We start from the raw sequence: 11,076 nt of genomic DNA, 5'->3' as shown, positions 1-11,076 counted from the left end.
GATGATGGTGACTGTGTTGGTCTCCAACTTCAGGTCCTGGCAGATTGTGGAGCCCAGAAACCTTCAGGTTTCAACAGCAGTCACAGTGTTGTTGGTGATGGGCAGCAGGCTGGGGGGGGGGGGGGGCCTCCTCCTAAGGTCCACTTCATCTCCACAGTTCTGACCGCGTTCAGCTCCAGATTGTTCTGACCGCACCAACAGACCAGCCGTTCAACCTCCCATCTGTATGCAGACTCGTCACCGTCTCGGATGAGGCAGATGACCGTTGTGTCATCTGCAAATTTCAGGAGTTTAACAGACGGGTCTCTTGAGGTGCAGTCGTTGGTGTAAAGGGAGAATAGCAGTGGGGAGAGCACCCACCCCTGGTGGGTGCCAGTGCTGATAGTCTGGGTGCTGGATGTGCTCCCCAGCCTCACCTGCTGCTTCCTGTCAGTCAGGAAGTTTATAATCCACTGACAGGTGGAGGAGGGCACAGTGAGCTGGGTGAGCCTGGTGTGGAGGATGTCTGGAATGATGGTGTTGAACGCCAAACTGAAGTCCACAAACAGGATCCTGGCGTACATCCCTGCAGAGTCAAGGTGTTGCAGGATGCAGTGCAGTCCCATATTGATTGCATCATCTGCTGACCTGTTTGCCCGGTAGGCAAACTGCAGGGGGTCCAGCAGGGGGTCTGTGATGTCCTTCAGGTGTGACAACACCAGTCTCTCGAAGGACTTCATGACTACAAATGTGAGGGCTACAGGCCTGTAGTCATTAAGTCCTGTGATGGTGGTTTTTTTGGGAACCGGGATTATTGTGGAGCGTTTGAAGCATGAGGGGACTTCACACAGCTCCAGGGATCTATTGAAGATCTGGGTGAAGATGGGGGCCAGCTGATCAGCACAGACCTTCAGACAGGAGGGTGACACGCCATCTGGGCCGAGTGCCTTCCTGATCTTCTGTCTGCGAAAAAGCTGACAAACATCCTCTTCACAGATCTTGAGTGCTGGTGTGGGGTCAGAGGCAAGAGGAGGCAGAATAGCAGGGGGTGTAAATGGTCTTTAATGTCTGAGGGGGGGAGAGGTGTGAATGTGTCAAATCTGCAGTAGAACACATTCAACTCGTCAGCCAGTTGATGGTTCATTGCAGTGTTGGGGGATGGTCTCCCGTAGCTGGTGATATTCTTCAGGCCTATCTACACTGACGCCAGATCGTTGGCTGAAAGGCTGTTTTTGATCCGTTCAGCGTAGCTCCTCTTAGCTGCTTTCACCTCTTTCGTCAGTGTGTTTCTGGCCTGTTTGTACAGGACTCTGTCCCCACTTCTGTAGGCCTCCTCCTTGGCCTGGCGAAGCTGCCTGAGTTTTGCGGTGAACCAGGGTTGTGCGGAAGGTCTTGGTGGGCACACACATATCCTCACAAAAACTGATGCAAGATGTCACGGTATCAGTCAGTTCATGCAGGTCTGAAGCTGCAGCCTCAAAAACACTCCAATCAGTGCAGTCAAAGCAGGCTTGTAGTTCCACTTTGGCCTCATCTTCTCACCGTCTTGACTACAGGCTTAGCAGATTTCAGCTTCTGCCTGTAGGTCGGGATAAGATGAACAATGTAGTGATCAGATAGTCCCAAGGCTGCACGGGGGACAGAGTGGTACGAGTCCTTTAAAACTGTAACAATGGTCCCGAGTGTTAGTGTCCCTGGTGGGACACTTAATGTGCTGTTTATATTTTGGCAGTTTGTGGCTGAGGTTTGCTCTGTTAAAGTCCCCCAAAACACTGAGCAAAGAGTCCGGGTGTTTCTCCACGTTGTTTATCTGGTCAGCCAGGTGTTGTAACGCCTCAGTAACACAAGCCTGAGGAGGGATGTAGACTCCAACCAGAATAAACGAGGAAAACTCTCACAGGGCATAAAACAGTTTGCAGTTTATGAATAATGTCTCCAGATGAGGACTGCATGATTTGTTTCGAACCCTGACATCAGTACACCAACCTTCGTTAATGTAAAAGCAGACTCCGCCTCCCCTCGTTTTCCCCGTGAGCTCCGTTTCGCGGTCCGCTCGGTGCAGGTGAAATCCAGGCAGGTGGAGAGAAGTGTCTGGGATGTGCTCACCGAGCCAGGTTTCGGTGAAGCACAAGGCAGCATATCTGTTAAAATCCATGTTGATTGTGTTGAGGAGCAGCAGTTCATCCATCTTGTTGGCCAGAGAGCGGATGTTAGCCAGGTGAATAGATGGGAGTGCAGTGCAAAACCCCCACTGCCTCAGCCTGATGAGCGCGCCGGCTCGCTTCCCCCGGTGTCTCCGGCATCCTCGGCGGAGACCATAAAGAGCTGCTGCTCCTCCAACAAGTAGCTCTGGAAAACTTTCCGGCTCGATGAAAACCGATGCAAAAAACTTTACTGGTGGTTATTCCAATGTTTATGAGTTCTTCTCTGGAGTATGTGACCAAAGAAGAAGCACAAGAAACACAACAAATACACAAAAACGTAGAAAGTACGAGAGAGCGAAGTACCGAGGCAACCGTCCACGGCGCCATCTTGGAATATTAACCCAATGCCAACCCCCAGTGGCGCCAACTTCAGGTCAACATTAGAGGGTCACAATATTTTGCTCCGTTGTGTTCCACCAAAAGAGTATCCATCATCTCTCCAAAGTCCAGACTTTTAAAATTTGTAGTAATTCATTAATAATAATAATAATAATAATAATAATAATAATAATAATAATAAATTATTATTATTATTATTATAAATATGCAATTCATTTGATTAATTGCAAATCTTGCATGTGATGATTAACTCATTCTACCAATGTGTTTTACAAGCGAATAACGCATTGACCATCAGGAGGGTGTATGTTTCTATCCCTCATAAATGGAAGCAAAACACATACGGAGCCTGAAACACTGCGTTACATGAGGCTGGCAGAGGGAGTCGGCTCTCTTCTGTGTGATCTTTAACTAGTTTTAGAATGCTAGTTTAAGCTGATATGTGATTGATCCAACGGTAAAACAGGACGAGGGCTCGAGAACTTTGACACGTTGAAAGGTTACTTGACAATAGAATGTATCTGAATTCGGATTGATTGTTATATTATTGCCCTTTTCTTGTCTTCTTGAGCCCAGAGCGGAGAGGGGAGGGAGAGGAGGGAGTGACAGGGTTCCACAGAGAAAAGTTTTTAGCCTACAGCTTTCAAATGAACCCCCTTGAAAACCAATCAGTTCAGCATATGTGTGTATTCAGTATGTGACGTTGTCAAAAGAGAGGCGGGAGTAACCAAAAACTTCTGATCAAGAAGGCGGAGGCTGTTTTGCTTATTATGTGAAAATGTTTTATTTGATTAAAAGGTGTCTGGGCCACAAACAATGTCCACATCACCATCGGGTTGTTGTTTACATGAGTCATGTTACATGAACTTGGTCAGGGCTCTGCAGGTCTTAACTGAAGCACTTCAAATTAAGGGTTAGTGGGCTGCTAAAGTTTGCAGGCACTTCACAAGCCAAACTCGGTGCAAAGTTAGCCAACATTAGCACAATTTGATATGATTTAATAATGTCTTTGTGACCTTAACGAACACCAGTTGTTAGTATCAAGTCGGATTGTTATTCACATGCCACACAAACTTAGAAAACAGTCATATTTGTATGTTATCGTTTTTACACACTGAATACGAACTGTCGTTAACGGATTCGTTTTACAAGCTAATCTAACGTTACATTCCTCAAGGACAGTTTGCTAGCTAGCAGCCGGCCACTGCACTGCAACTGCACTTGCTAATTGACATGGTAGCCAAACAAGCTTGCCGTTTTGGTGACCACGCCCCCAGAGCAGATATTCATGAGCAAATTTTGTGTGGTGTTTCGCCCAATGGAAACCGACAGGAACCATTTGTGTACCACGCATGGAGTGTGATTTTTTTTTCTTCAATCAGAAATATTGGTAAGGACATATCAGCCATCGTTTGATATTGGTAGGGACACGTCCATACCCAATTCTATGCCTATGGTCTGTACAACGGAGCAACGTGTTATTGTCTTTTCCCCATTCAGTGGATACCCTGGCTGGATAACTGTTGCATGCTGGGAGGCCCCGCCTCTGACAGAGAGCTGCGTGAGACAACAGAAAACAATACAGTGTTTTACTCAGTCAATGGGTCAAGCTAATACTCTAGTGACTTCCCTATGTAGACATACAGCATGTAAATGCCAAAATCAGGGTAAAAAAAAAAAAAAATTACCAAGTTCATTTTCATTTACCGTACGATAAGTCGGTATATCGAATATCGCGACAGGCCTACTGCTGGAATGTGAACCTTCGTCCCAGTCTCAAACAGGTTTTCCTCCAGAAATACCCTGTATTTAGTGGCATCCATTGTTCCTTCAGTCCTGACCAGCTTTCCTGTCCCTGCAGATGAAAAATATCCCCACAACATGATGCTGCAACCACCATGCTTCACTATAGGAATGGTGTTCTCAGGGTGTTGGGATTGCACCACACATGGCATTTCCCATGATGCCCAAAACGTTCAATTTTAATCTGATTTGACCAGAGAATCTTCTTCCATGTGTTTGGGGAGTCTGCCACATGCTATTGGGCAAACTCCAAACGCGTTTTCTTAGATTTTTCTTTAAGCAATTACTTTGTTCTGGCCACTCTTCCATAAAGCCTCACTCTGTGGAGTTTATGGTTTAAAGCGATTCGATGGACAGATACTCCCATCTCCACTGTGGATCTTTGCAGCTCCTTCAGTGTTATCTTTGGTGTTTTTGTTGCATCTCTGATTAATGCCCTCCTTACCCAGTCTGTGAGTTTTGGTGAGTGGCTTTCTCTTGTCAGGTTTGTAGTGGTGCCATATTCTTTCCATTTTGCTATAATGGATTTAATGGTGCTCCGTGGTTTAGTCAAAGTTTGGGATATTTTTTATAACCCAACCTTGATCCATACTTCTCCACAACTTTGTCTCTGACCTGTTTGGAGTGCTCCTTAGTAGTGTTGCAGAGTCAGGGTCCTTCCAGAACAGGTCGATTTATACAGACATCATGTGACACTTTGACTGCACACAGGTGGATCTTAATCAACTAATTATGTGACTTATGAAGTGAACTGGTTGGAGCAGCCCTTATTTAGGGGTTTCATACAAAAGGGGATGAATATCTATGCACATACCAGATTTCTGTTTTTTCATCTTAATTTTGCTTGTGTCAAAGTAAAACAATTTGCACCTTTAAAAGTTGTTGGCATGTTGTACAACTCAAATGGTGCTAACCCCCAAAAATCCATTTTAATTCCAGCTTGTAATGCAACAAAACAAACACCTAGGGGATGAATACTTTTACAAGACACTGTAATTAACAATTATACACCAAAGGCGAAGTGAATATTGGTGAATAATAACCAATACATAATATTCACCGAGCTGGAGGCAGATAATTGTTTCAGTATAAATACACAGATGATTATTTAAAAAAAAAAAAAACCTTATTAAAAAAAATAATGTGTCAAACTTCAAAAGCAGCATGTAAACATAATAATGGTGCAGCACAGAATTGTGTCACTTATCTATGCCGACTCACATAAAATACTTTGTTTTGAAACAGAAAAATAAATCACAATTCCACCTTACCTTTGAATAGTTTTAGACCAAACTTTGTAGCATCTTTAGTGCTTTTAGGAACAGCATTTTCTTTCATAATTTGTAATTCTTCCTCGCTTACAGTGACAAAGCAATTGGCCACCATTTTGCAGAGTTGCTCGAGGTGATTATCGAGAAATAGTCTGAATTTCTTGACCAATCAGTGCATGCAATTTCCTATAATCACCTCCGTATTTATACTAATAGTCATTAATAACCACCTAGAAATCAACACAGAATTTTATTATTCCTTTGAACATGTTGATAATAAGCTAACCAATACCCTCTGAACCATATCAACTGAATTTGTTATTAATCTATATTAATCTATTATGGATACTTTTAAGTATGAAGTACTACTAACTTTACAGAAGCCCTAATAAAATTTATTTTGGTCATTTCTGGGGTTTTGTTTCAGTGAGATAGTCTTTAGAATTTAGAAAATCCAAATATTTGAAAAAGTCCTCAAAACTGAACAGTACATTTAGCTTCTTGAATATTATTTAGTTTTTTTTAATTTCATATGAGCAAAATGTCAGAACAAAAGCTGAGGGCAGTGGAGTTTGTTGTAGACTTCATTTGCTCATTTGGTCCAACAGGAAGGTAACATGGGTATTAAAAAAAAAAAAGTGAAAATATTAATAAATGGAAAAAATAAAAATGAAGTACAGTGCAATCCTTCCTGGAAAAAGCTAGAATTTGCAAATGAATGATAATTATGCATAGTCATTTGAAAGAAATACATTATTAAAAAATTATTTAAATAAAGCAGTGAAACATAATGGTAGTTTTGCCTGAAAAACCCATCCTTATTAACATATTTTAGAACACATGCTACCTGGTAGGCGCTGGAAAGGCGCAGACGGTAGAAAACAGGAATGAAGACGTGTGCTGGGATGAGCAGGCCCAGGAAGTAGGAGCAGCCCAGGAACCAGTATTGCGTGCCGTAAGCATAGATTTCAGCCGGCGCACCCAAGATGGCTACAGCTGACTGGAAGGTGGCAAGCAGGGACAGTGAAACAGGTAGGCAGCTCATGCTGCGATCAGCCAGCAGGAACTCATGAGTGGTGCTCTGGCGGCCCCCTGAAAATGCATGGAACAGGCCAATACCTGCTGAGGCTACAAGGAGCAGCACGAAGATGGCGTAGTCCACTGCAGTGAACTGCATCTGGCCCATGTTGCCCATGATGTACCCTGGAGCGGTATGGCCACGGCAAATTGACTAGTATAGCAACAGTGGGTGGCTGGCCATAGACTCTTCACTAGTGCCTCTGTGGAGAAGTAAAGAGCACAGTATGGTAAACGATTAACCTTGAAATATCTTCCAAATAGCATCACCATGATAATGCCATAAATAAATGTAATTACATCATAGGTTAAAATGCAACAGCAATGCAGCCAGCCAAGCCAAAATCTTGGTTAGATTGGTGCTCTGCATACATTTTGGTGATGAAGACTCGAATAGAACCTGTGCCTTTTGGGCCTTTCTGGTGGGTGGTGGCTTAAACTGCAACTCAATGATCACCAATAGAGTTTAAACAAAGTTTGACCAAGAACCATGCAGCTAATCCCCGCATAGCTAACACACACCAAGATGACCTTTACCACATATTCATGCCATGAGTTTAGAATTGTTTTGATACACGAAAAGTTCCAGTAAAGTCAAACAAAACCCAAAAATAAATGCTGTTTGCCGATCAAGTGTCTTGATGTGCCCCATCGCACATTTAAATTAAAAATAACTTTTAAAATGGATAAATTGATATGATATTGTTAAAAATAGGCTTACCTAGGCACAGCCATTTATGCTGAAACTGGATATCCGCCGTGACGTAACGACAGGACTCTACAATAACTTTTTTTCAGGAGCACACGTGCTCCTAAGTTAAAAATTTTAGGAGCACAGGGGAAAAAAAAAAAATGGGGGCACAAGCAGGTTTTCATTTTAAAGGTTTATTGCAGCACAAATCTTAGACACACCAACACATAAAATGCAAAATTCAATTGAGAATGAATGAATGAACGAATGAATGAATAATGAACAACTGAATAAATGAACAAACAGTAGCTAAACAGAGAGCAGAGCTCAGCAGAGCTAACATCATCAAGGACAGCTCCCACCCTGGCTCGGAGTTCTTTGACTTGCTGCCCTCAGGCAGGCGTTACAGGTGCATCAAAGCAAGGACCAACAGACTCAAAAACAGTTTTTTCCCCACAGGCCATAACCACCTTGAACAATTAGCCTTTTTCACATTACGTCACTTGCAGGGGAACTCGTATCCGTTTTCAGCCTTTTGAATGGAAGAAGAGGTATATGGCGGCAACATATGTTAACAAAACTGTGTCATTCACAGATAAGACTGATAATAATATTGCGCATTGTTGTTTATCATTACGTATTGTTAGCGACCATTCCAGTCACCTATCTGCCTTGTTTTGGAAAGGAAGTTTAGTGACTTTCTATGGTTGCTACTTGTTAGCCAGCAGATTAGCATGCTGCCTCTTCTTCCATTCAAAAGGCTGAAAACGGATGTGAGGTTCTTCTGCAAGTGACGTAATGTGAAAAAGGCTAATTACATGCACTGACTGATGCCACTTCTGGCAGGTGCAACAATGCACCAACAAGGACCTAAAAGGACAATATTCTCACACTTGCCTGATACAGTGCAATACTTATTACAGTGCAACCTCACAGAGCAACTTTTTAGTTTTTATAGCTTTTGTATATTTTATATTTCTACACTTTTACATCCATACCCAATAGAATGCAATACCAAATACAGTGCAATATCCTGAGTTTTGTAGCTGAACTGAGTTTCTATAACTAATGTGCAATTAACATCTGCAACTCAACACCCCCAGTTGTATATATATATTCTTTGTTTTTCTGCTGTGTTGTGACATGCACCATTTGTATATACTGTATATTATTTGTTTTTCTGCTGTGTTGTATGTTCCCATCTAAATGTTTGCACTGGGGTGTGTGCTTTCCATCTCATTATATAATTTTCCCGCACCTTCTCCTGTCGTTCTAGCTTTCTTCACTACACTGTCTTCCTCGTCTGTTCTTTTATTCTTGTTTCCACCATCATTGCTTTTAAAAAAACGCCGTTATTCTCTGCATAGCGAATATATTTCTCAGCTCGGTCCGAACCAGCTCTCAGTTGAACGATCAGATGAATCGCTAAAAAGCACTTTTCCCACCTAATGCCACACCCACAACATACAACCGTGGGAAAGAGGGGCAATCACAGAAAGATGAGTAGAAAACGGGAAATGTTACGGTGGATATTTATTGTGATAGTAGGCTATTGTAGCGTCAGCACAAAAGCACCAGACTCAACTTTAACTGAAAGTGTTATTCAGTATCCTAAACTTATTCAAGCTACAGACTGAGAAGAATAAAAATGCTGAAATCCCATGTCCCGGTAAAACACACTAGCATGGCAGAACGGCAAAAAAAAAAATGTAACTTTTTCACTCCCCCCCGGCTACCGTGGGAACCACTGCAGTGCAAGACAGAGGCAATACACGCAACTACAGACAGGGAGCAAGGCGCAGGCAGAACACACACACGCACGCACGTACACAACACTGAACACACACACTTACAACAATACAGGCCGTTACTCGTTACACTGCCATGATGCTACAAGCCTGTGTCTCTCTGAGAGGGAGCAGCCCCTCCCTCGTGTGTGTGTGTGTGTGTGTGTGAGAGAGAGAGAGAGAGAGAGAGAGAGAGAGAAGCCCCTCCCACATCCGCGTGCTGAGCGCAGAGACACAGAGTGTCACACAGAAAGTGAAGGATTTTCTCAGAGCGCTCCCTCCAAACAACGGGGATTTACATGAAAACGGAAGGAGATATTCACAAAATTCTTTCACATTGAGCACTACAAGGCTCTGATGAACACATTGATGTAATTTTCTTGTCTCAAGTGTAAAAAATATTAGGTAGGCTATCCAGCGCTGGATTTACATACTTTGCAGTTTAACGTTTGATACATTTTAGAATGTTAAACTCGTCGCGTCTGTCTGTGCTCACTCTAGGACCCAAATTGTTTTAGCGAAAAGTGCTAAAGACTCAAATTTTTCTTTAGCAATTTGCAATTTCGCTTAGCAAGAAATGCTGAAATAATTTTCTTTTTAGCAAAGTAATTTTTTTAGCAAGATATGTTATACTTCTAAATATTTCTTGCACTGACATAATATTGAAAAATGAATTGTTATTGTAGTTTGTTGGTGTTTCAATAGTGTTTGCAAGCTTGTTTCCTGCCTTTGTCTTTCCATGTTCTTGATTTATGTTCATAGCATGCTTATTTATTCTTGAATCCTCTTATTTTGATCATTTCATCAACTGTATATACAGTGGGGTAAAAAAGTATTTAGTCAGCCACCAATTGTGCAAGTTCTCCCACTTAAAAAGATGAGAGAGGCCTGTAATTTTCATCATAGGTACACTTCAACTATGAGAGACAGAATTGGGGGAAAGAATCCAGGAAATCAGATTGTAGGATTTTTAATGAATTAATTGGTAAATTCCTCGGTAAAATAAGTATTTGGTCACCTACAAACAAGCAAGATTTCTGGCTCTCACAGACCTGTAACTTCTTCTTTAAGAGGCTCCTCTGTCCTCCACTCGTTACCTGTATTAATGGCACCTGTTTGAACTCGTTATCAGTATAAAAGACACCTGTCCACAACCTCAAACAGTCACACTCCAAACTCCACTATGGCCAAGACCAAAGAGCTGTCAAAGGACACCAGAAACAAAATTGTAGACCTGCACCAGGCTGGGAAGACTGAATCTGCAATAGGTAAGCAGCTTGGTGTGAAGAAATCAACTGTGGGAGCAATTATTAGAAAATGGAAGACATACAAGACCACCGATAATCTCCCTTGATCTGGGGCTCCACGCAAGATCTCACTCCGTGGGGTCAAAATGATCACAAGAACGGTGAGCAAAAATCCCAGAACCACATGGGGGCACCTAGTGAATGACCTGCAGAGAGCTGGGGCCAAAGTAACAAAGGCTACCATCAGTAACACACTATGCCACCAGGGACTCAAATCCTGCAGTGCCCCCTGCTTAAGCCAGTACATGTCTAGGCCCGTCTGAAGTTTGCTAGAGAGCATTTGGATGATCCAGAAGAGGATTGGGAGAATGTCATATGGTCAGATGAAACCAAAGTAGAACTTTTTGGTAAAAACTCAACTTGTCGTGTTTGGAGGAGAAAGAATGCTGAGTTGCATCCAAAGAACACCATACCTACTGTGAAGCATGGGGGTGGAAACATCATGCTTTGGGGCTGTTTTTCTGCAAAGGGACCAGGACGACTGATCCGTGTAAAGGAAAGAATGAATGGGGCCATGTATCGTGAGATTTTGAGTGAAAACCTCCTTCCATCAGCAAGGGCATTGAAGATGAAATGTGGCTGGGTCTTTCAGCATGACAATGATCCCAAACACACCGC

At 42.7% G+C, this 11,076-nt stretch overlaps 1 protein-coding gene across 4 annotated transcripts in view; it reads right to left on the bottom strand.

Annotated features, from left to right (window-relative positions):
- The window catches only part of slc5a6a (solute carrier family 5 member 6a), a 114,858-nt gene that overhangs the window by 78,556 nt on the left and 25,226 nt on the right, over positions 1 to 11,076 (bottom strand). For all 4 annotated transcript variants that reach the window (XR_009654366.1, XM_060917321.1, XM_060917318.1 and 1 more), the window contains exon 2: positions 6,444 to 6,876. Coding sequence is in view for 3 of the 4 variants with exons in the window: in XM_060917321.1 (XP_060773304.1) it covers positions 6,444 to 6,791 (348 nt within the window). In the remaining variant the exon portion in view is untranslated. The remainder of the gene's footprint in view (positions 1 to 6,443; positions 6,877 to 11,076) is intronic.

The sequence above is a fragment of the Neoarius graeffei genome, chromosome 3 (assembly GCF_027579695.1).
Source record: "Neoarius graeffei isolate fNeoGra1 chromosome 3, fNeoGra1.pri, whole genome shotgun sequence".
Taxonomy (NCBI): domain Eukaryota; kingdom Metazoa; phylum Chordata; class Actinopteri; order Siluriformes; family Ariidae; genus Neoarius; species Neoarius graeffei.
Note: the sequence above shows the minus strand (reverse complement) of the source record. Positions and strands in the feature narration are given on the sequence as shown.